At 41.3% G+C, this 27,407-nt stretch overlaps 1 protein-coding gene across 1 annotated transcript in view; it reads right to left on the reverse strand.

The window, feature by feature from the left end:
* The window catches only part of csmd3b (CUB and Sushi multiple domains 3b), a 592,566-nt gene that overhangs the window by 163,073 nt on the left and 402,086 nt on the right, over positions 1 to 27,407 (reverse strand). Inside the window, exons 10-13 of the mRNA XM_080442703.1 lie at positions 22,929 to 23,040; positions 19,809 to 19,921; positions 2,965 to 3,147; positions 843 to 1,169 (exon numbers count right to left, since the gene is read on the reverse strand). Coding sequence (XP_080298829.1) covers positions 843 to 1,169; positions 2,965 to 3,147; positions 19,809 to 19,921; positions 22,929 to 23,040 — 735 coding nt within the window. The remainder of the gene's footprint in view (positions 1 to 842; positions 1,170 to 2,964; positions 3,148 to 19,808; positions 19,922 to 22,928; positions 23,041 to 27,407) is intronic.

The following is a 27,407-nucleotide window of genomic DNA, read 5'->3' on the forward strand; positions in this document are numbered from 1 at the left end:
TCGCCACGCTGCCACTAGCTTCCCCAATTCCTTGGTTCCTTCCAAGGTGCCTCCTGTTGTTTCCTTTGATGGGGGTTGACAGTGATGCTCCGTCTTTCTTTCTGGAGAAGGAGGCACCAGGCATCCCAATTTGAGGGAGTTTTTATTTTTTCTTTGTCTTCTTTGTTGTAGTTTTGGTGGCAGAATCCCGGGATCCCAGGCACTTCCTCTTGCCTTTTTTGTTTTGTTTGGATGGATGACTCTGTTGGATTGTGTTTTTCAAAAATAAACACTCTTTAATTGCTGTTGCTTCCTTACATGTTGACGACCTCATGTGTGTTTATTGAGGATGTAACACCGGCCACATTGTCCATAACGAGGCATGGAGACAAAAGTTATATCCTGAAAAGCATATTACGGGTGACTATTGAGGTTGACAGTTATATGATGGACTTAAAGAAAGAAAAAGTTAAAGAAATAGTTGTTTTATGAAAATATGGTCAACAAGAGGTTCAGTCAACATCTAGAGTTCGGGCCGCAATGTGGCCCTCACACCTACGTTGCACCTCTGATCCGACCGATACGCCCATATATGGAGATCTCGGTATCTATCGGTCCTTGTCCCATGGGCATGCCCCCTTTTGTGCCCATATATGGAGCTGACTGAATGTTTGCGCTTGACGCCATGACGACACATTGAGGTTAGACAACATACACTCCATATTTGGGCGTGGCTGCATTGGGAACTCCTTATATGGTTACGGCTGAGTCATAGTGACATGAATGTGTGATGACGTGACAGACAGACAGACAGACAGACAGACAGACAGACAGACAGACAGACAGACAGACAGATAACATACTGCTGTAAGTGATGTTGAATCCTCTCCCCGACATGGAGTGGTCGGCCTGGAACTCCAGCCTCAGAGTGTTGGTGTTGGAGGTCAGGTGGGACGGGCTCTCCGCTCCGGAGAAGCGGCCGAGGACGGGCGCGTCGTTCGCCTCGCCGTCCTTCACCGTCAGCGAGTCGTACGGCGCCTCCAGGTCGAAGTCGTTGAACGCCAGGTGGATCCTGGAGCCGGGCTCCGACTGGATGAGCCACACGCAGTTCATGTTGTTCCCGTAGCCCTCGGGGTAGTCCGGAGAGAGGACGGTGCCGACGGGGGCCGTGAAGTTGGACAGGCAAGGGACTACGCAGGGGGAGAGAGAGAGAGAAAGAGAGAGAGAGAGAGAGAGAGTAAGGAGAGGGATGAGAGTGAGCGAGTATTAGAGAGAGAGAGAGAGTATTTTCTGTTAAACCATACATTCCCTGCCAGAGGGTTTTTTTAATTTTACTTCCCCCAGTGCCAGTGTTAAATTTTTTTTTACACAGGAGCCGAGATACAGGATTTTAAAGTAATAAGTTAACCAAGGAGTGAATGGAGCTAGAAATCTTTGGATCGTGATATCTCTGGTTCTGTGTGGATAAATTAAAAAAAAAAAAAGACAAAAAAAAAAAAAAAAAAAAAAAAAATGTTAAGGCCTGAGATACGATTCTACAAATGTCTTCTAAATCCTAACTTTTTTTTTTTTTTTAAACTATGATGCTATAATATCAGTGGTGCTCAAACTTTTTCATGTCAATGACCCCAAAATTATACGTATTTGGCCGCGGACCCCCATCTCAAAATATTTTGTTCCAGGGACCCCCCAGAAGCAAAGATTTGAGTTAAAAATGTTCGATTTTTAACTCGATATTCAAAGATTTGCACACATTTTCACGATTTTGTTAAAAATAGCAGATCTACAAGCTCGCAGCGCGGCACTCGGTGTCGGGGTGTGAGCTTGTAAAACTGCTATTTTTGAACACCTAAAGTATGAAATAACGGTTAAAGTGGTTCAAATCTAAAATGACACAGGTTAAATATTCATCCCCATGGTCGGACATCATCATCACACATTACAGCAGTGAGCATCCCCTGTGGGCCCTAACAAACTCCCTACATGGTATCCATGGTGACAGGGTAGAATGTCAACATCAAAGCAGTGCAGACACTATCAATTATTATTATTAGATACATTTTGTTCCTTCTCTAGGGCCATATTCCCCACAAACATCACCCACAAAGTTGAAATCATCCAGTCTGAAAAATAGAAGATCTATAAGCTCATTGCTCAGTGTCATGTAGCAATGTGTTGTGAGCTTGTAGATCGGCTATTTTGGCTCATAGTTTTGTGGTGTAGAGGGAAAAAAGGATTAAAGAGGAATCTCTGAAGAAGATTTTGAATTAGAAAGGTTTACAGGGAACAGCATTTGTTGAGTTTGAGTGATTTTCCTTTTTGAAGAACCAATCCAGAATCTCTGTGTGCTACTCGCTCACGGAACATTTTTACCCGACCTGAATGGAATCCAAATTATGAAAAGGAATATACAGCCCTATGACATTAGGTGCAAATTGTTCCTTTTATCTTTTGTCTTCCAGCCAGAGGCACATGCCATTAGCAGTCTTTTCAACTGTGTTGTAGAGGATATATGAACCTGCTCATTAACACTGCCTAACATGAATCACTCGAGTGTTTCATTGTAAGTCAGCAATTTGAAATATATATTTTTTTCCCCTGAGTTGGTTCGCTCTTTGTTATGGAATTATTTGAACAGGCTAAGTGCTAAATGATAGAGGCGAGATGATCCGCTTTCAGCATGCTTGTGTAGTACACACGTCTGTGTACATCTACTACTTGCTAATACATGATAAACAGGTGCTGAGCAGTTGTCTCACCTCATCAATTATAATGTACATCTTTATGGCTGTCCTCGCTGACAGAAGAGGATGCATTCTAGAATCCTTAGTGTTCATTTAAGTTACAAATAAATACATTACCGTGTGTGTGCCGACATGAGAGCAAATCTGTTTACGTACTGGATCTCACGTGACCTATTTGCTGATTTATAGTGCAATTTGATATGATTAATTAGCGATACAGAGTCATTTTGTGATTACTTACATATGCAAATTGGAATGTTGGCAGACCACTGGTTATTGTCCTGACAGGAAATGGTCCTCTCTCCGATTAGCTCGAAGCCGAATTGGCACTCGAACCTCAGGATCCCTCCGTTGGAGAAGCTGTCTCCCTCCTTGACCCCGTAGAGGGGGATCCCCGGGTCGCCGCAGCTCTCTTTGTCGATTTCTGCAAAAAGGTAACAGAGACATTTGACATTTGGGTTATGCCCCGCAGGACATAAGCAAGTGACCCGTTTCTTTTGGATCTTGATCCGAGAGTTCAAGAACTGCTCAAGGGGAACCTCGGAGATCCCTCTGTAATAGGAGCGGAACATGGGTCACGACTGCTGTTAAATCCTGTGAGAAGCAGATAACTGTCTTTATTTCTAGCGGGAAGTAAAGGATGAGCGCCTTGCTGCATGCCAAAGATTAAAACATCTAATTAAATTTTATTCATATATTCAGGCGTGAAAAATTAAAACGAAAACTTTTTGATGTGTAATATGTCTATTGCTACTCTGGGGGTCTGAATAATATCTGGCGCGCCCATCGTTATATCAGCATGAGGTTGTTATACCGCAGAAACTTTATTTCATTAAACCACCATAATTGCACAGATTTTCTACTGGTCTGGCAATGGACATGTCTTCTAGTTCCAAAAACGGCCGAGCCAGCAAGCAAATATTATGCTACTTCCATAACTAACGTTGACAGTAGTTGGCCATCAGCAAATGTGGCCGGACAATATGTTTGTCAGTACAGCAAATGAGCTATAGCTGCCATTTCGTTATTCTTTAAAACATAGCAATGTTATTTTAAGTGTATATTGACAACTGGCAAGTTAGACATCAGGAATGTGGCAATAAATTGACCAAACTTAACTTCTCACTCTTCAGTACAAGTCCCAAACGTTTCCTTGCCACGGATCCCCACATAGCCATAGCATCTTAGCCTGGCTCCAGACCATAGACTCCGCCCCTAATAGCCTCTGTTTGTGCCCCTCCCTATCGCAAAATGCAATGTTTGACAATATTGACATGCCCAAAATATGTACGCCGGGTTAAAAGTCATCATACTAGCACAATAATATTTTGAATTGAATTTGAATCAAAATTATTATCGTTATAATTATTAAATATAGCTGCAAGCAGCGATTCGGGGGCCAAGGAATGCAACAGGAAATGTGAAAAATGCAATACATGCAACAAGCCAAATGAGCAATCTAAACAGCTGAGCAGAATGCTGAGGTAATGTGGATATCGTAATGTACCTCTGTATTGTGTTGCTTATATTGCAAATTGCAAACTCGTGTCAACATTTCAGTTATCACAACAAAATATATATATAAATGCACCATTTATGGGTGCCCTTCTACCACTGTAAGAAGTTAACTTTAAACTTAAATGATAATCATGGACACCTCAATCCATGGCCGGGGCCAGAAATCGAACCCTTGACCTTTGGACACACAGGCTGCCACACTACCAATTGAGCTAGAGCTTTGGCTACTCTGATGGTGTCTGTTGAGGAGCATAAACTCTTGCCTTATGCCCCTGTTTCACTAACTACTCTAGATCAGTGGTTCACAAACAATTTACCAATAGAGAAATTTGATGTCTCCTCGGAACCGAAACTAGTGAAAATAGCCGATCTACAAGCTCAGAACGTTACTATCCGAAAAGTTGTGAGCTTGTTTATCGGCTATTTTCACAAGGAAATAATGTCATACATTGAAAATAAATACCCTCAAAGTAGCATTTCATGTTATTTTTAAAAAGTGTGCATGCATTAATTAATACGGTCATGATTTGTGCGCGGCAATTTAAATGAAGCCTGCTTAAGGTAAGGCTTGAACCGGGGTGGCCTACAGACAGTGACGCTATCACCTGAACTACTGCTACACCCAAACTGTGGACAGATAAAAGGAACCTATGCAGCTAGGAAATTAACATTACCAGTCTGTTAAAAATGCAGTCATATGCCTGTTCAAAGTTTGTATTTTAAATTGATTGCTAAAGCGCCACCCTTTGGCCAATGGCTGTGAGTTTCGTGTCTTCGCCGTTTGGCATAGCCCTCTACCATATTGCCAAGTTTCGTAAAAAAAACAACTGCACAGTTAAGCCAGAACTGCAAAAAGTGGCAGAAGAAGAAGAATAAGTACAAAAACAAAAAGGCACCACGGCGCAACGTGCTTGACCCCCTAATAATAATGTATTTTCCTCTCCCTTCCAATTTGACCCCATACAGTGCCCCCTGGTGGCTACAGCACCCACTTTGGAAACCTGTGCATTAGTTGTGTTTAACTTTGACATCCAGAATGTATTGAGAGCATTATTGTGCATCGCTTTTATTGCCCACGCTGTGGTCCGGGACGGAGGGCAAGGCAAGGTTTGATGTGCTTCTTAATTTAGAACAGTGATCAAACTGTAATATCCCAGGTGTCTGGCGCATAAGTCAAACAAAATGAATAGTCCCTCTATAGCCAATCAGATGTGAGTATATTCCTCTATGCCACAGTAGATTGCTCTGTTGTAAAATATGTTGCTTTGTCGTGTTCCTTGCAGGGTTTTATGTACCCTGTCCACTGGAATACATCCTCTCCTCTCCTCTCCTCTCCTCTCCTCTCCGTATTATTTACAGGAGAGCTCCATAGCAGGAAGCAAAGGTGTGTGTGTTGTGTGTGTGTGTGTGTGTGTGTGTGTGTGTGTGTGTGTGTGTGTGTGTGTGTGTGTGTGTGTGTGTGTGTGTGTGTGTGTGTGTGTGTGTGTGTGCTTGTGCATGCATGGATACCTGAGTTTCAATGAGTGTGCACATGTGTTTAACCCATTGATACCTGGAACGCATCTGTGTCACTTTAGATGTCTTTTGGCTATTCAAAAATAGCAGATATACAAGCTCATAGCGCGGCACCGAGTGCCGCGCTACGAGCTTGTAGATCTGCTATTTTTGAAAAATCTTGAAAACATTTTTTTGTGATTTTTTTCAAAAAACTGTTAGGATTTAGAAAACATATTTAAGAATCGCTTCAGGTCTTAAAGGGTTAAGTGTGTGTGTGTGTGTGTGTGTGTGTGTGTGTGTGTGTGTGTGTGTGTGTGTGTGTGTGTGTGTGTGTGTGTGTGTGTGAGAGAGTTGGTGATGTATTGCATTAATTTCCATCATGACATCGTCTTTATGAGACCTACAGCCTCAACCAATCACAGCCTGAGTAACACACACACACACACACACACACACACACACACACACACACACACACACACACACACACACACACACACACACACACACACACACACACACACACACACACACACACACACACACAAAAATAATCAGACAACACCACACACACACATGCATGCACACACACACACCTAGCGGGAAAATGGAGAACAAATTGCCTTAGAGAGGGGACAGGCAAACTGTCTGTACATTCCTGTACTACACACACACACACACACACACACACACACACACACACACACACACACACACACACACACACACACACACACACACACACACACACACACACACACACACACACACACACACACACACACACACACACACACACAAATAGTGCTATTATGTGTGCCGCCAGGTTGACAGAAACACAAAAGAGATTATTTAGCTTAAAACAAGAACAAGAGTGAAAAAGCTGGGCCAGCAGCCCCTGGCAGCCATGGTGCTCAATCCACCCGACCTGATCCAGGGGGTCCATGCTTAGACCCCCACACATCTGTTGGCCTGTGGGTGGCGCTAAAGCAGTGGTTTCCAAACCTTTTCTGGATCAGGGCCTGCTTGTAAGTCTCTACAGCATTTACGGCCCACCCATCTATGACCACTTAACACAGCTTTTGTTTATTTTAATGATCAATCAGTCGATCGTGTTTTGGCTTGGATCAATGCAAATAACGTACTAGTACACTTTAAGTTCCAATGTATGGTATCCCAATGAAAATATTTTTTTTCAAGGTTTTACCATGACCATGACATGTTTTTATTTTATTATTATTATTGTTGTTATTTTAATATGAATGTAACTTGTAATATGTTATATTATCATAACAATCTCAGTGTTTTGGCAATTATTTGGGGGCCCAATTTCAATATCCTCACACCTAGCAGGAAAACTAACTCTGCATGCGTGTGTGTGTGTGTGTGTGTGTGTGTGTGTGTGTGTGTGTGTGTGTGTGTGTGTGTGTGTGTGTGTGTGTGTGCGCGTGCGTGTGCGTGTACGCTCATTTCATTCATGTGTGTGATTACAAACCGAGTTCCATTCCGTTCTGTCCTTTCATATTCACACAATATTCTCCATGGAGACACACACACACACACACACACACACACACACACACACACACACACACACACACACACACACACACACACACACACACACACACACACACACACACACACACACACACACACACACACACTAAATGGCCTAAATATGCTGTGATCTAAAGGGAATAAGATTGTAGGGTTTCTGAGGATAATGAGACAAAAAAAAAGCAGCGTCAGCTGTTTTTCATTTGCAACAGATACAGTGAATGAGCACTAACTGTACGCGTGTGGAATGTAGACGTATACATAATCACAATCACAGCTTTATTTGTCACAGGTGTAAAGAAGTGGGTGGAATTATAAATGTTTTGCGTGCACTCTCTATCATTTTGTAGTATTCCGTCCGTGAGAACATAAAGGACTGAGGTAGAATAACAATACATATACAGAATATATACATATAGCCAGGGTTGCATTGCTCATGGGACGGCCTCGCACGCAGGTGTGTATTTAGAAATAGCATCATATGCAGGTGTGTACATGTTCTTTTAGAAACACTAGCATCATATGCAGGCATGTACGTGTTATTTTAGAAACATTAGCATTACATGCAGGTGTGTACGTGTTCTTTTAGAAACATTAGCATCACATGCAGGTGTGTACGTGTTCTTTTAGAAACATTAGCATTACATGCAGGTGTGTACGTGTTCTTTTAGAAACACTAGCATCATATGCAGGCATGTACGTGTTCTTTTAGAAACATTAGCATTACATGCAGGTGTGTACGTGTTCTTTTAGAAACATTAGCATTACATGCAGGTGTGTACGTGTTCTTTTAGAAACATTAGCATTACATGCAGGTGTGTACGTGTTCTTTTAGAAACATTAGCATTACATGCAGGCGTGTACGTGTTCTTTTAGAAACATTAGCATCATATGCAGGTGTGTACGTGTTCTTTTAGAAACATTAGCATCATATGCAGGTGTGTATTTTTTGAAACATATGCAATGTGCTGCCATGAGGCCGGGTAATAGACAAGAAAAGCAACATGCATTACACATACTGTATAATACCCATCCACATAACACTTAATATCCCAATGAACACTACAGTCTGTGGAGCTTAACGGACCATACCACACACAGAATTATGTGTACTGTAATGCAAACATAAAAATGGCACTATTCATTAAAGTATACATCAGTTATGAGATGCTCAGTGGGGTGTCAATTACCATAACTTTCTGCAGTAGCTGAGTCACATAACTGTCTATGGAAGACACAGCTATCTGACCTTTGATGTTACAGTGATGTTATGATGATGTTTCTGATTGAAATGCGTCAGACACTGAGGAATTATGATGAACTATAATGGTGACCTCTGGCGGGGGAATGGCGGTGGCCCTAAAAATGATTGCTGGTGAAGGAGTGGTTCCGCACCGTAATATCCTCAGTGTTTATTTATCCAGTGGATAAATGAACAGTGACGATGTCACTGTGTTTACAGTCCTGGAGACTGTAAACACATCCTTCTAGCCCAGTGGTTCTGAAAAATGTTCATGTCAAGGACTGTGTTTCAAAATATTTCATATTCAGTCATTCATTAATATATTAATGCATTTGGCTGGTTGTCCCCATTGGGGATTCCCTTTGAGAACCACTGTTCTAGCCATTCTAGAACTAATGTTGCCCTTCAATGACCCTGCTGGTGGTTTAGCCCATTGACTATTTTTGACATTAGGCTACTAGCAGATCTACAAGCTCACAACGCGTCGCAATGCGACGTGTTGTGAGCTTGTAGATCGGCTGTTTTCATAGCCTAGGTATAAAATAGGGCTAAAGTGGTTAATGTATGTTTTATAATGTAATATATTTATATCTGCAAAGTAACTAGTAAATAAAGTTTTCAAATAATTGTAGTGGAGTAAAAGTACAATATTCGCCTCTGAGACATAGTGGAGTAGAAGTAAAAGTATAGACAATTGGAAATACTCCGGTAAAGTAAAAAATACCTCACATTTGTACTTAAGTACAGTACTTAAGTATATGTACTTAGTTACTTTACACCACTGCCTATAAGCCTATGTGAAGAGTGAAATACACAGTCTTCTGCTCATAATAATACAGGCATATCTACCGTAGTATGTCATTCTGTTGCAGCCTTGCACTACAACAGTATGTGAGATCTTGTTGTCCTCATTGACCATGGGTGTCAGAATTTACATGTATCCACACAGACTCCTCCATGTTTTCTGCATCTCTCGGCAACGCAAGTGTTTCTGCATCCCCGTCTTGTTTATACTGTAACTTCCACGTCTCACATCATCTTTAATTCATAAGTTACAACATCACTCTGAGAACCGCTTTCTCTTCATCTCTGCCGGAGAGCGGGAAAGGCACAGGAAAACATATAACGTTGCTGTCAGGCAGAAACCACACCATGTCCACATTTATACTTTTTTTAAATGTTTTTTTTCAGCTTGAAGATCTGCTATTTTAGAAAAATCTTGATCATTTGCGCAAATATTTGAATATATATATATTTTTAAAGGGAACATTTTTGACTCAAATCTTTGCTTCTGGGGGTCCCTGGAACACAATATTTTGAGATGAGGGTCCGCAGCCAAATACATATCTAAAGATGTTTTCCAAATCCTAACAGTATGTTGTAGTGGTAAGTGGTGCTCCAACTTTTCCATGTCAAGGACCACCCAAAATGATATGTATTTATCTATTCTGTGTCAGACAAAAGTAGCTGAAATAACTCTCAATGTGAGCTTGTAGATCTGCTATTTCAGCTATTTTTAAAATGTTTTAAAGTGAAAGTGAAAGAGGTTAAGTCTGTATGTGGGTTTTATAAATATTGAATCAATAAATAATTATATTGAATCGATAGGAACACAGGTTCCCCCCCCCGCCCTCTTTTTCCTGATAAGTAACAGTTTTGGACATAAATGCAGTGGTGGAAAAAGTTGTCAAATTCTTTACTTAAGTAAAAGTATCAATACTGCAATGTAGATATACTGTGTTACAAGTAGAAATCCCGTGTTCAAAATGTACTTGAGTAGAAGTACAAAAGTATCGGCATCAAAATATACTTAAAGGGATATTTCACTTTCAAAAAAACTTTTGGTCATTTTATCGTCTATTCAGGCTTTTGTGAGCCCCCCAGGCAGTTTATAAGTTGCTAGATTTAGTATTTAGATATTTGATATTCATTTTATCAGACACGCCCCCTTCCTATACAAACCCATTATAACTTCAAACTCCATTTTAACCCGTTAGATTCATCAAAAACACCCGTCCTTGGTTCTGCTGACTCACCCTGCCCTCCTAATACGTGAGGGGGCCGTGTTTTTTCTATTACTTTTTTCATTTATTTTATTTAATTTTTTTAATGTATTTCATTTTTTTCATTTTCCAAAAAAAATATAAAAAATAAATGAAAAAAGTTATCGAAAAAACATGTCCCCCTCGCGTATTAGGAGGGCAGGGTGAGTCAGCAGAGCCAAGGACGGTGTTTTTGATGAATCTAACGGGTTAAAAATGAAGTTTGAAGTTATAATGGGTTTGTATAGGAAGGGGGCGTGTCTGATAAAATGAATATCAAATATCTAAATAATGAATCAAGCAACTTATAAACTGTCTGGGGGGCTCACTAAAGCCTGAGTAGACGATAACATGAGCAAAAGTTTTTTTGAAAGTGAAATATCCCTTTAAAGTACCCAAAGTAAAAGTAGTCAAATTGTGCAGAATGTCCCATTTCACAAGTGTATTAAAAAAATCGTTTGAAAATAGCCGATCTACAAGCTTACAAGGCGTCGCATCGCGGCGCCTTGTGAACTTGCAGATCGGCTATTTTCAAATGGCCGAAATATATATAAGGTTGAAGTGGTTAGTGTGTTTTGTAATAATATTCAAAATCTACAAAGTAACAAGTAACCTAAGTTTTCTTATAATTGTAGTGGAGTAAAAGTACAATATTTGACTCTGAGATGTAGTGGAATAGAAGTATAAGAAATTGGAAATACTCCAGTAATGTAAAAGCACCTCAAAATTGTACTTAATACAGCACTCAAAGTAAATGTACTTAGTTACTTCACACCACTGCATGCACGGTTGCCATACCGACAGCGACACATAAGTTACAACATCACCCTGTGAATAGTTTTCTCTTCATCTCTGCAGAGGAGCGGGGAAAGCACAGGAAAAAAACATAAAGAGTTCTCCAGGTGGGTTTTCTACAGCCTCTTTGAACTCCATAGTTAGGCAGCTGATGAGCTGTCTACTCCAAATGGGATTCGGGCTGCTTCCTTAACCGATTCAAACCGGCAACGCATACGTGTAACCACCATTATTTCATACTTTGGGCCATTCAAAAATAGCAGATCTACTTGTAGCTTGCAGATCTGCTATTTTTGAAAAATCATGAACATTTTGTGCAAATATTTGAATATATTTATTTTTTAAAGGGAACATTTTTGACTCAAATCTTTGCTTCTGGGGGTCCCTGGAACAAAATGTTTTGAGATGGGGGTCCGCGGCCAAATACATATCTAAAGATGTTTTCTAAATCCTAACAGTATGTTGTAGTGGTAAGTGGTGCTACAACATTTCCATGTCAAGGACCCCCAAAATTATATGTATTTGGCCGCGGACCCCCATCTCAAAATATGTTAATCCAGGGACCACCAGAAGCACAGATCGGAGTTAAAAATGTTCGCTTTAAAACATATATATTCAAATATTTGCAAAAACTTTCCACGATAAAAAAAAAATTGCAGATCTGCTTGTATCTGTTATTTTTTGAATAGCCAAAGAAATCTGAAAATGACACAGATGCGTTCCTGGTCTTAACGGGTTAAACTGTCACAGTGGCGGCCCTAGGCTCCTTGAATGATGTCACCGCGGGACGGCTGCATGATTTGGGTGTAATGAAATACATCACATCGTCTGCTGTCTGTGGGCTGGGAAACCTCCTATCTCCATATGCAAACTTTTTTTAAATGTTTTTGTTTGATTTTTGAATGTCCTACTACAGTGCCACGCAAAAGCAGTGGTGGAAAGTAACTAAGTACATGTACTTGAGTACAATTTTGAGGTATTTGTACTTTACTTGAGTATTTCTAATTTCCAATACTTTTACTTCTACTCCACTACATCTCAGAGGCAAATATTGTACTTTTACTCCACTACAATTATTTGAAAACTTTAGTTACTAGTTACTTTGCAGATATAAATGATTACATTAGAAAACATACATTAACCACTTTAGCCCTATTTTATACCTAGGCTATTTGAACATAGCCGATCTACAAGCTCACAACGCGTCGCATCGAGCTTGTAGAGCTTGTAGAGCTTGTAGATCTAGCTATTTTCAAACATTTTAGTACTTTTACTTTTGGTACTTTAAGTACATTTTTATACCAATACTTTTGTACTTTTACTCAAGTACATTTTGAATTCCGGACCTTTACTTGTAACGCAGTACTTCTACATTGCAGTATTGATACTTTTACTTAAGTAGAAAATGTGAGTACTTTTTCCACCACTGCAATGGATGCATTTAAACACAACTTCTTATTTTTTTCCGGAAAAGTATAGTTTTGGACATACAAGGTTTCCCCCCGACGGCGGCGATATTAAACCAACGCGAGAAAAATGAGCCCCCTCCGTACAATGAATCCCGACTGAGTGAACCACAGAGTAGTATTTCAGTATCAATACCGCGGCTGGTTGTGACGGAGCTCCATTTGTCATGAGTCGATATTTTATGTTGAGAAAAATGGAATGCTGTTTACGGTTCTGTGATTAACCAAGAGTGCTGCCTTTTTTCGCTAGGTGCCCCTCCTGAAAGCACACAGACACGCGTGCACGCACACAGGTGCACGTCGCACGCAATCGCACACACGTACCGTATACAGCCTCTTCGCGGAACACGGTTGATTATTTTTAGCTCACTGTCTCAATAGCGAGGCTATCGAGTGTAAAATGAAACCACATTTGTGGTTATGTTCTACATGAATATTTCATAAGTTCATATTTCATGGCGTTTCACTCCCTATAAATGGGGAAAATGCTGTTTAGTGCTCTATGATTAAATAGGTCCTAAACCTGATCTCCTTCAAAGACATACCTGCGCATTACACACCGCTCCCACCCCCAGCTGCTAGCCCCCCCCCCACCCCACCCCACCCCCCCGCCCCTACCCGACTCTCTGCCCCTCTCTCTCTCTCTATTTCTGCCGACTCCATTTCTCGCTGCACACTCAGCCCGACAGGGGTCAACCGTGCAGTAAAAACCCACCTTGACACCCCCCTCCCTTCCAATAAAATACAACGCATATAAAGAACCATAAAAAAAACAGATGAAAAACCTAAAATAAAACTCTTGAATATAAGAGATGACATTATGGCTGTGTGATGAAATACTGACTTTTACAGAAGAGAGGAGAGGAGAGGAGAGGAGAGGAGAGGAGAGGAGAGGAGAGGAGAGGAGAGGAGAGGAGAGGAGAGGAGAGGAGAGGAGAGGAGAGGAGAGAAGAGAAGAGAAGAGAAGAGAAGAGAAGAGAAGAGAAGGACATTTCTGTATTGCGATTGTCAAATTAAGCGAGTGTGATTCTGACATATGTGCTGTGCATAGTGTATTTTGCTTCATTTTCATTTGTTTACGAGGCTGGCCATTTTGTCTTAATATCACATACACGACAGACACGCAGTTAAGGCGGTCGGGACTATTTTATGCGTTCCATAGACAATAAACTGAAAATGCCGTTTATATACCATCTGTGTGCTGTGTTTTATGATCCGGGCTATGCACAGCTGACCCGTACTATGCACATTCATTATGTCACGGACATATATAGATAAAAGGCAAAGGCCAGAAGCCATAATTACATTAATTGCGGAGGTAATTACCTGGCAATGCAGTTGATGTGCAGTTGATGTACAGTATGTATATTATGATGCAACCTATTTTAAATAACCACATACATTACATGTCAAATGGACACACACACACACACACACACACACACACACACACACACACACACACACACACACACACACACACACACACACACACACACACACACACACACACACACACACACACACACACACACACACACACACACACACACACACGTGCGGTTTGCAGCCATGCAAGGGATATAAGTTGAGTTGATATATTCATAAGACAGAAGAACCCACTGAAGCTTTTAGCCGGCACACATCAATAATGCTACACTGCTCCCTTAAGTCTGAAGCCTGCAACCTGATGATCATTACACTTGTAGTCTGGACTGCTATTTGTGTGTGTGTGTGTGTGTGTGTGTGTGTGTGTGTGTGTGTGTGTGTGTGTGTGTGTGTGTGTGTGTGTGTGTGTGTGTGTGTGTGTGTGTGTGTGTGTGTGTGTGTGTGTGTGTGTGTGCGCGTGTGTGTGTGTGCGTGTGCGTGTTTGACATTAGTATGCATGTCTTCGGGGTGGAGGAGTTCAAAGTGTAGCCAGGGTGATGACCATGGGTTTAATTGTAGGTTAGCAGTGATAAGAACAGAGTACAGGAGGGAGAGAGAGAGAGACAGAGTGAGAGAGAGAGAAAGAAAGAAACAAGAGAATACAAAGAGAGAACAAGGGAGAGAGGGAGAGGAAGAGAGAGAGAGTAAAACATAATTTAAAAAGAGAACGAGAGAGAAGGGGGGAGAGATGAGAGATCAAAAGAGAGAGAATGTGTGAATAAGTGAGGACATGGAAATAAGTAGAAGATTAAATAGAATAGAATAAGGGATAGGGGGATTAGGAACGGGGGAAAAATTGGAGGGAGAGAATGAGAGAGAGAGAGAGAGAGAGAGAGAGAGAGAGAGAGAGAGAGAGAGAGAGAGAGAGAGAGAGAGAGAGAGAGAGAAATGGTTAGGAGAGAAGAGGTGAGTGACTTGTTGGTATAGGGCTCTGTTGGCTTACTGATGAAAGACCTGTCTAATGCACGGACACACACACGCGCATACACACACACACACACACACACACACACACACACACACACACACACACGCGCATACACACACACACACACACACACACACACACACACACACACACACACACACACACACACACACACACACACACACACACACACACGCCCCAGACTACAGTGGTTCAGTGACTTTGCAGCAAGGCTAGAGTTACTGATAATGTTTATATTTCATGGCCAACGTCTATGCCTTATAGCCTTGAGAACACAAAGAGACAGACACGCAGACACACAAATCATCTCTCTCTGCCTCTTTCACACACACACACACACACACACACACACATTCAAACACGCTGGAATGCTCACACACACACATGCGCACGCACGCACGCACGCACGCACCCACACACGCACGCACGCACGCGCACAGTGGTGGAAAAAGTACTCAACTTTTTTACTCAAGTAAAAGTATATCAATACCGCAATATAGAAATACTCTGTTACAAGTACAAGTCAGATATTCAAAATGTACTTGAGTAAAAGTACAAAAGTATTGGTATCAAAATGTACTTAAAGTACCAAAAGTAGAAAGTATACTCAATATCAAAAATCTTTAGAAAATAGCAGATCTACAAGCTCACAATGCATTGTGAGCTTGTAGATCGGCTATGTTCAAATGGCCGAAATGCATATAGGGCTGAAGTGGTTTTGTAATAATAATCAAAATCTACAAAGTAACTAGTAACTAAAGTTTTCAAATAATTGCAGTGGAGTAAAAGTACAATATTTGCCTCTGAGATGCAGTGGAGTAGAAGTAAAAGTACTGCAGATTGGAAATGCTCCAGCAAAGTAAAAATACCTCAAAATTGTACTTAAGTACAATACTTGAGTAAATGTACTTAGTTACTTTACACCACCGCACACGCACGCACAAACAACCACAAATTCATCCACCCACCCACAGCGTCCCACACACCTTTACAGTAAGTGTTGGACACACAGGACAGCACAGGTCTCTCGTCCTGAACGCTGACTGACGTTCGCTGGGCGCTGGGATCAGACTGAGACATTGCGGAACTAATCTAAAGGCACTTTCATCCCTAAACTCGTCAGGCGGGGCCCTAGAATATCTACTTAACCCATTAAGACCGGGGACGCATCTGTGTCATTTCTAGATTTCTTTGGGCTATGCAAAAATAGCAGATACACAAGCTCATAGCGCGGCACCGAGTGGCGCGCTATGAGCTTGTAGATCTGCTATTTTTGAAAAATCTATTTTTTTTTGGCATATTTGAATACATATATTTTTAAACTGAAAATGTTTGACTCAAATCTTTGCTTCTGGGAGTCCCTGGAACTAAATATTTTGAGATGGGGGTCCGCAGACAAATACATATCATTTTGGGAGAGCTTGACATGGAAAAAGTTTGAGAACCACTGATATAGCAACATAAGTAAAAAAATCACACCCAGTGTGAAGTGGGCGGTGTGAAACATAAATGTGTTTTTTTTAAGTGCATAGTCCTATTTATAAGGCTATGCACATGTGTCATGTTTCACTAGCCAATCACAGTCCTGAATAGACTGTGATTGGCCAATCACGGTGCAGGGTTAGGGGGGTGCAATCGATGTCGATGTCCAAACCTCACATATAGGGGCGGTTTCACCGCCCAAAACATAGGGGGATTTAGAAAACATTTGTAGAATCCCCAGAAGCAAAGATTTGAGTTACAAATGTTTGCTTTATATATTCAAAGATTTAAAAAAAAACTTTCAAAAAAATTCAAAAATAGCAGATCTACAAGCTCATAGCGCCGCGAATAGCCAAAGTATAAGATAATGGTTCAAATGGTTCAAATCTAAACTGACAGATGCTTTCCCGGTTTGAATGGGTTAAGCCTTTTATTCTAACTTTCATGGTTGGCAAATGTCAGGGTAACAAAAGTATTTGTTCCTCCTTTTTTTGTGACTTGTCAAAACATAATAACCATGTAATCTAGGAACACAAAGGCATTTGTCTTGCAGTTCATACTGTATGGGTATATAATGGTGCACTATAATTTGCTTGTCATTATTATTATGGTGTGACATAGCTGTGTATAAGCTTTGGGAGATGCTAATCTCTCAAGACAGATTCTGCCAACAGAAGACTCTGTCAGCACCACTGCCCTAAACGTGTAGTTCTGTTGTTAGTAGGTATAAACCAAGAAGCACCCAGGAGGAAGTGGACAAAGAAAGGGGAGGGGTCAAACCGAGTTCCTGTTTCTACACAAAAAAAGGAGGTTGTGCTCCCAGAGGCAAAAGAAAATGGGGGAATCCCAGCAGCCTGTCTGTGGTAAAAGGCGAGTCTTCCCTAAAAACACCTGGGACAACGCTCCACACGTCTCAGACTCTTCTCTCGCCTCGCTCTCAAACCGTGGAACAAACTCCCCGTTGCAGTCGGAATTAACTGCAGACTCAAACTTCACTCTCCCTGTACCCCTTCCTGCCAACTTCTGCCTCGATTGAGGCTAGCGATTGACCAAAAAGATGGCTACCACGCAGACGTTATCTTGTTCGCTCTCAGGTTTTTGTTATTTATTATTCTTGACCACAATGTTAAGAATGTCATTTCAGATAGCATGTTATTTAAAAAGATGCCAGGTTCATTGTGTACCTAGCATTCTATAGTTTCAATGAACAGACTGTTATTTTGATAGTATTGTTTAGACTGATGCTAGGTTCTTGGTTTAACTTGTATCCTAGTTTCTTGAGGGACTACACTGTCTCTGCATTCTATGCACGTGATAAACTTGCTTATTATAAGTCGCTCTAGATAAGAGTGTCTGCTAAATGCCTAAATTGTAATTGTTAATACTGCTGCTATTCTTTCATTGTTTTCTGTATTGTTCCCCAGTTATTGTTCATATGCTTGTTATTATCATTGCTGCCACAATGTCTGAAGGACAAGAACAAAAGGAATGTCATGCTTGTGTACCTGTAGTACCAGCATACACAATTGTATCATTTCAATCTAGCACTTATATTGTATTGTTTGTTTGTTTCTTTCTTAATAAAGTTGGTTCCTTCCTTTTCTTTATGTAAAGCAACTTTGGGTACTTAGAAAATCGCTGTATAAATCTGAGCTATTATCTTGTTATTATTATGTAACAAGACATAAATCTTATATCTTGAATCTGTACAGCCCATCAATGCTATATTCAACCGCTATGCTACTTTATTATACCTCTACGGCTTGTTGAACATGTTCAGACGGCAGCCATTTTGCTCTTACATCGTGCTCAGCGGGGTTCTCTGCGCCAGCCTCGAACCAACAGAGAAATAGAGGCATTTTCTCAGCTTTTTCTCTACATTAAGTTTCCTAGTGATCTCAAAGGGGAAGTTACTCATAAGCAACGACTGGTAAAAAAAAAAAAACACGTTTGCGTTTGCGTCTGTGCCTGAGGACAGCGAGCAGATGTTTATGTTTTGAACTCTGACTTAAAGTTGTTATTTATGCAGTTATCTGTCGTTGACAGAGACCCCGGGACATGCAGGTAGACCCCCGGTAGCGAAACCAGAGGCTGTCTGGTCGACATGCGAACATAGCATCATTATACAGACAGCAGCCCCTGGCTAAACTAGACTCTGTAAGCTACTGGGCACCGAGGGTAGCCTGTACATACAGTCAGTCCCCTGTCAGTCAGTCAGACATGACAAGAAACAAACATCCTGGTTCATTTACATTCTATGTCTGTGCCAGTGATGGAAGTGCAGCAGTACGCAAAACCGCTACGTAGAAATACTCTGTTACAAGTAAAAGGCCTCTATTCAATTTTTCTTTTGAATTTGCATCAAAACTATACTTGAAGACGGGGTGCCGTGATTTTCAGTGATTTTTCCCCCCCTAGAACATGATCATCAGGTATTATGGTTACACTAGGAGGAAGATTTTTTTCCAAAAAGTGTACAGAAAGTGTTAAAATTATATTTTTTATGTGGACACGCCTCCAGTTCATTAAGTATACCTGGTTCTCACCTTAGCACCTCCTCCACCACCTTAGCACCACCCACCTGTCCTTGTCCCTCCTCCTCCTCATGCCCACACCTGAAAAAAGCGCTGTTTTTCTATTGGCACGTTTGACCCTCAAGGTTTCAGCCTCCAGGAAGAAACTCAAAATAGTCAGAGAAGACAAAACACCATAATGAACAAATGAACTGATCTACATCATCATATTTTTTAATAGCCAAAGTATAAAATAGGGCTTAATTGGTTATTATTTGTGATATTAATAAAAAAGGTTTCAAATAATTATAGTGGATTAAAAAGTACAATATTTGCCTCTGATATGTAGTGGAATAGAAGTATAAAGAATTGAGAAATGGAAATACTCAAGTCAAGTAAAATTATCTCACAATTGCACTTAAGTACAGTACTTGAGTAAATGTACTGTATTACCTTCCACCACTGGTCTGTGCATAGCGCAAATACACACACACACACACACACACACACACACACACACACACACACACACACACACACACACACACACACACACACACACACACACACACATCCTTTTCACAGTGCTTACCTTTATAGTTGATTTTGAATCCTATGGAGCCCACACTCTCGTCAGACTGGAGGTGCAGCCACATCTGGTGAGTCATACTGACAATCAGGTCCGGAACGAAGCTCCCTGATAGGCTGCAACACAGACGGCATCATCGTGTCATTTTTTTTATCATAGCCTTGTTGTCGGGCAGAAACCTTGTATCTCCATATTTTAACTTTTATGTTGTTGTTGTTTTTCGTAAATGACTTTGTCATACTACAGTGTCACACAAAAGTGGTCATCTGAGGTCTCCATCCGCCAGCAACGGTAGTTATAATGTAATCACTGACATGATTATCACTGACATATCATCATCATCATCATCATACTCATCATTATACTCAACACTGTTATTATCATGAATATTACCATATTATCCATACAATAGTGTCCGTTATTATTTAGTGCTGCTGAACAGTAATGGAACAGAGGAAGAAAGTAATTGAAAACACAGTAATCAAATCATGAAGGAAATTACAAAAATGAAAAATAAATGAATAGGCGGGATAGAACAACAACAACAACAGCAGCGGCACTGCCAAGGGGGCTTGTCAAAACGTTTCAAAACTAATGAACGAACCGGGGGCAGGGATGGGGGGGTGTTATCAGCTTTTACTGTTGAATCAGAAAAGTTCTTTGTTAACACAGATCGATTTTCGGCAGCATATTCAGTTCACTCATAACTTTGGAGTGTTACTGTGATTAAAAATACATGTTAAAAACTTTAAAGAAAATATTTTTTTGTCTTTATTGATAGTTCACAGTGAAGAGAGACAGGAAACAGGGCGAGAGAACCGGGGAGTGACATGCAGCACGGGTCCGCCACGCTTGGGAATCGAACCTGAGACTCGTTGTCAGGCACCAGCGTCTACGCAGTACATGCCTTAAAGGGATAGTTCACCCCCAAAATGATTTTTTTTCTTTCGATTAGTCACCCCATGGAGACTTGAATTCATGGATATTTTTTTGTTTCAGTCGCATTCCTAAGTCGATAATTTGATCTAATTATTGGCTTAGGAATGCGACTAAAACAAAAAAATATTTATGAATTCAAGTCTCCATGGGGTGAATAATCGATAGAAACATTTATTTTTTGGGGTGAACTATCCCTTTAACCACCTGGCCATCGGCCCCCCCCAGTACATGTTCGATTTAATGTGGGCATGACAATATTTGCATTGAAACCACAGACAGACAGACAGATACCGTACATAGATATACATGGATAGATAGATGGCTGTCAGACAGAATATTGTCTCATTGACTTTCAAATATCTTTCTGTGATTGTCTACACTTTCTGCCTCTCATTAGCCCCGTTGTACGCTGTCACACTCAAGGCAAGGGTAATGAGGCAAGACAGTGCTTATTGTATTGCCCGCGTGCGTGCCAAGGATTTCAGTGGGGTTTATAGAGTGCTGACACCTCAACCTTCCAACTGTTTTTCACTGGGTTTTAGGGGATGGGTGGGATTTAATAAGGCAATTACCCAGTCGGCTATGCATACAAAATGCAGTCAAAATGCATACCCTTGTCTTTCGCCTTTCCACTTGGCATGCAATTCTGTCCGGGCGGGATAAAGGGAGGATTATGACATGACATCTTATTTTCGCCTTCAGCGAGGGCGATGCCATGTGACTGTGTCTAAGTTGATACAGTGGATGGAAATACAGGCTCGCGTTAGAGGCGCGTTATGAGGCTCAGAACCCTCTGTGGTATTCCTTGTGGATCTCTGACTTAAGTTCTCTGGCTGTGCTCGGGGTGTTCAACAGCCTCTATGTGCCGTGGGTCAGTGGCTCTCAAAGTGGGGTTCTGCGGACCCCCAGGGGTCCTTGGGGGGTCTCCAGCTAAATGAGGACGGTTTACACACTTAAGCCCTCTTTTATTGATTGGCTATTCGAAAATAGCCACACAGTGAGCTTGTGCTATTTTTGAACAAAGTCTTCTCTTATGAGGGTCCCCCTCCCTGGCACGAAAGGGAGTCAAATACAAATCAATTTGGGGGGTCCTTGACAGGAAAGGGTTTGAGAACCACAGCCCTGGGTGACAGGAGTGACAAATTAGGACAGAGGAGGGGTGATAGCTGACCAATCAGCACAAGGCAAAGTGCCATCGTGCACGGAACTGTCACTGTGAGCGACCGCACTGCTAAAGGAACTGAACATGTCAAACATGGACTACAATCATCTGCCAACACGGCTGCTGTGTGGATGATGTGGGAGAATTCAGGGCGGTTGAGGACACACTGTGGTTCATCTGGGTGCAAACCAAAACACAGAGTAGGCAGTGTTGATTTTGACAGCAAATTTTTATTCAGTTATCTGAAAAGTTTTAGTTTTAGTCGACAAAATATCATAAGATTTTAGTCGACTATATCTACAGTTGATTTTGGCGGGCCTTGATGGCGTCGTAATGCCTGATTTTACACTTGGTTGCATGCTGAAAATAGCCGATCTGTAAGCTCACAACACGTCGCAGCGCGACGCGTTGTGGGCTTGTAGATCGGCTATTTTCAGAGCACAACACCCGAGCGCAACCAAACATAAGATGACTTGTCTTTTAGTTCTACTGGATCTCTTCTCCACTCGTCCCTCAAGTCTAGTTTTTATTTGTTGATGAAATTGTCAATAGATTCAGTCTTACAGTAGTTTTTAGTCATCGTAGCTTAGTTTTTATTTAGTTTATATTTAGTTTTCGTCAGTGGAAAAAAACAACAACTACAAAGCAATTACTTTTCAGGATATGGAAAAAAATAAGATATGTTCCAAAGTAGTTGGAATAAGTTCACAAGCGCTAGTTAATACTTTTCATTGGCAACGTATTTATAAAACCCACAGACGGACAACCAATTTCCCAATTTAAAAAACAAATAATTGCAGATCTACAAGCTCACAATGCGTCATGATGCGACACATGTGAACTTGTTCATCGGCTATTTTTGGTACTTTCGCTCAGCCACTCTGGTATGACGAAGTAGGGCACTAATTTACGAAAAAACATTAAAAAAAAAACGTAATATGGAGATACAAGGTTTCTATCTGATAGTAACTGAATATAGTACAACATGAGACGTAATAAATAGCTCCTAGGTTAATACTCACACTTGTAGTATAGCGGTGGGATCGCCCACCTCCCCTCCGTCTCCAATGGTCAGAGTATCGTAGGCTATTTCCAGGTCAAACTCCTCAAAGTTGATCTGGATCACCTGCAGAACACACACACACACACACACACACACACACACACACACACACACACACACACACACACACACACAAATGTTTTACTTAAGTAAAAAATAATGCAATGTAGATGTACTCTGTTACAAGTAAAAGTCCGGAATTCAACATTTACTTGATTTACTTGAGTAAAAGTACAAAAGTATTGGTATCAAAATGTACTTAAAGTACCAAAAGTAAAAGTACAAAATACAAAAATGTTTGAGAATAACAGATCTACAAGCTCACAACGCGTCGCGATGCGACGCGTTGTGAGCTTGTAGATCGGCTATTTTCAAATAGCCTAGGTATAAAATAGGGCTAAAGTGGTAAATGTATGTTTTATAATGTAATGATTTATATCTGCAAAGTACGTTTTCAAATAATTGTAGTGGAGTAAAAGTTCAATATTTGCCTCTGAGATGTAGTGGAGTAGAAGTAAAAGTACTGATAATTTGAAATACTCCAGTAAAGTAAAAGTACCTCAAAATTGTACTTAAGCACAGTACTTGAGTAAATGTACTTAGTTACTTTACACCACTGTTAGTTTGTTACCGGGATATTTCTCCAAAGCCACAAGGGCCCTGGAATCCAGAATGAGTGTGAGGGAATGAGGCTCATAATGACACAGCAGAACGTATACGTCATGGGAAAGCAGTCGGTGAGCGAACCGCTCGATGCGCTGCCCCGGTGAAACCATTAAAGCAACACTTAGTGTTTTATCTGAGGCCAGGGAGGGATGTACAGTATCTGCCAGCAGAGCATAGAGGCCAGAGATGGAGTGGGTGGCAAGAGAGAGAGAGTTAGAGAGAGAGAAGGGAGTGTGTGTGTGTGTGGGAGGAAGGGAGGGAGAGACAGACAGACAGAGACATACAGAAATAGAAACATAGAAATACTGTACATACAGCAACTACCTTTAAATACATTTGAAAAATGTGCTGCGCTATCAGTCCCAGCGGTTTTGTGCCAAGTGAATTTCAAACATTGAAATAGGCCTATACCGCTGTCGTTTGTTTCAAAAGCTTATCCCAAGCTAACCTTTTCTATATTGATGTATAACTATTTCTGACAGACAATGCACAATTCTGTTTTTGTAGGATAGTTGCAATGTACTGTAGCACAGCTCTGTTTACACATTTCTTAATTACTGTAGCATTTAATTGTACATACATTGTTTTGTTGTTTTGTTCCACTTTTGCTTTGGCAATGTAAACGTATTTCTTCTCGTGCCAATAAAGCCCCTCTGAATTGAAATGACATTGAGAGAGAGAGAGAGAGAGAGAGAGAGAGAGAGAGAGAGAGAGAGAGAGAGAGAGAGAGAGAGAGAGAGAGAGAGAGAGAAAGAGAACAGAAAGGGCAGACGGTAGAGAAGAGATAACAAGGGGAGACAGACAGACAGACAGACAGACAGACAGACAGACAGACAGACAGACAGACAGAGACAGAGACAGAGACAGACAGACAGACAGGACAGACAGACAGACAGAGACAGAGACAGACAGACAGACAGACAGACAGAGAGAGGGGAACAGACAGAAAGAGAAGAACAGACAGAAAGAGAGGAGGAAGGCGTATTAGCAGACAGAGATGAGAGAGAACGAGAGAGAGAGAGAGAAACAGACAGAAAGAGAGATAGGAGGAAGGCATATTAGCAGACAGACGGAGATGGAGGCCAGCAGCAGAGATGAGAGGGGAAAACGTCTGGGAGAGCGCAGGAAACGAGGAGGGAGGTTTACCAGATGAGTCCCAGGAGCTTTGATCCTAGCAACTTTATTACAATATTTACACCCGCAAGTCCTTATTTGACCCTGAAGTTGGAAGCTTCCCTCCTTTCGTCATTTCTCTCTCTCTCTCTCTCTCTCTCTCTCTCTCTCTCTCTCTCTCTCTCTCTCCTTTCCTTTGCAGTCCTTTGGGGGGCTTCCAGATTCAAATATTCAGTATTCTACTCACTTCAAAACATCCGAAACATCAGAGGCGTTTCCCCTCTCCCTAGAGCTCATTAATAAGGAAATATGTCTGTTTCATTGCCTGTACGCCCTTGCTCTCTTGTACAGTAAGTTTGTATGTATTTATTAGTAAATGTGCTTTAAAATGTAAACGAGTAACCTCATATTATTCAAAGTATGACGGCGGCCTCCGTGCTCAGCATTCAGCAACTATTTTTTCCCCCCGTTTTTCTTTTCTTTCCCTTGGGCCATTAAGACGTCGTTTTTTTCCGGAGAGATCGTATCAGTTGGAAAACATTCCTGGTACATGATGGTATTATGGAGGTACTCAACTAACGCCATGATTATACTGACTTTCCTGTCCCGGGGGTAGATAGCCTACTTCAAGATTATTTGTTGTTATCTTTATCATGAACAGCTTCTCATGAGTAAGACCTCACCAAGTGATCTAAAATAGGGGATGGAAAATGAATAAAAAAAGAACTTTCGGCACATTTTAGCAGCTTTAGCATGTCTCTCTCCGTTCGCATCAGTGTTTCACTGTTTATCTCTTCTTCATGACTGAATGGCTGCAATCATTAGCACAATGAGGTCCGTTTATGGATCTGGCTCACTTGTTTCAGTCCTGGGGAGTGATCACAACTCCCGATTTTATGTCGCCACGGAGGACGGAAGATATACCTTGTTTTTTTTACCGTGCCAACAATTAGATTAAGTCCCCATTAAAATGAATACAGACAGGTACACAAATAGCCGTTGCTCTGGAGATTGACATGTGCAGTACCCTGTTCAACGGGTAGGGGGGGCACAAGAGCTTTTGCTCAACAAGGTGAATCCGATGGATGTCATGGCCGTGTCGGGGGATCAAACCCGTGACCTTTTGGTTAGAGAATGGGTCTTTCTGTCCACCGGGCAAGCCGGGTAATTCAACAGACAACAGCCTTCAAATGACGTGCGCTCGGGAAAATACATGACAACATTAGAGGGCCATAATATAACTCATGTCAACTGGAGTGATGTGCAACATGGAGAGAGGACAAGGCTCAGAGAGTGATCTGTCCATTTAGCGCTCTACTAGGGTGGCAGAATGGAATAAAGCATTACCTACAGATCTGATATTATTTCTCTGAACTTCTCCCTCCTGACACACAAACACACACGCGCGTCTTTCGCACGCAGTGCACACACACACACACACACACACACACACAAGAGACAGACAGACAGACAGACAGACACACAAGCAAAAGCTTGGTTGCTTAGACACTCACACTCACACTCACACTCACAAACACACACGCGCACACTCACAGCACACACACACACACGCACGCACGCGCTACACTATGTAGGTTACGTTGTCCGTCTGCTGCGACCACGTAAGCATTATTCACACAAGATTATCACCCTATTCTTAAACTGCCCAAGCAGGAGATACAGAGATGGCAGCATGAATGAACAATAACAACACAACCAGACTATAAACAACATAAACAAGGTGGTAAACGCAGTAGATATAATGGTAAACACACACAGTAAACAGTCTAGTTAAACCGAGCTCACGCGCCACAGAATTAGGGGTAGCCAACCGTCCTTGAGTTACTTGAGTAAAAGTACAAAAGTATTGGTATCAAAATTTACTTAAAGTACCAAAAGTAAAAGTACAAAATGTTTGAAAAATAGCAGATCTTCTAGATGTACCCTGTTATAATAAACCTCTGGCACCGAATGTGTTAATAATAACTTGAATTTATATGGCGCCTTTCAGAAACCCAAGGACGCTTTACAATACAAAAAATGAACAAACTAATTGCCAAAAGCCTGAGTAAACCAAGTGTTCTCTTCAATGCGGACTTGAAAGAGTCCCAGTGTTGGTATCTGGCGAATCTCCATGGGGAGAGAGTTCCAGAGGGCAGGGGGGCTGCCACACTGAAAGCTCTATCGCCGAGGGTCCGCTTATTGTGTGTGAGGGATGGAGCCCCAAGTCAGAAGACCTCAGGTTCCGCGGTGGGTGGTAATCCTCGAGGAGGTCTGACAGGCACCGTGGGGCTAGGGCATGGAGAGCTTTATAGGTGAGGAGGAGCAGTTTGTAGGTGATGCGGAAACACTTGATTAATCTGTATGCTGTCTGAGTTCTCTATCCTGATTGGATAAAAATTGGTATTCTAACCTGAAAATGCATTTTCTGTTTAATAAAGAGCTGGAGAGACATGGAGACTCCTGTTACTGAACAAACACTCTGTAGCCATGATTACTATCAGAATATAGAGCTATTTAAAACTTATTTTAACCCATTTGTAACAGTCATTTTAGTAGCTTTTCTTGTAGCTCTGTTGTCGTTACAGTGTTTTGGAATGCAACAAGAAGTTGCCAGAAACTATTTATTAACTGTAAAATATATAAAATACATTTCCGG

The sequence above is a fragment of the Gymnoscopelus braueri genome, assembly GCF_963280865.1.
Source record: "Gymnoscopelus braueri genome assembly, chromosome: 11".
Taxonomy (NCBI): domain Eukaryota; kingdom Metazoa; phylum Chordata; class Actinopteri; order Myctophiformes; family Myctophidae; genus Gymnoscopelus; species Gymnoscopelus braueri.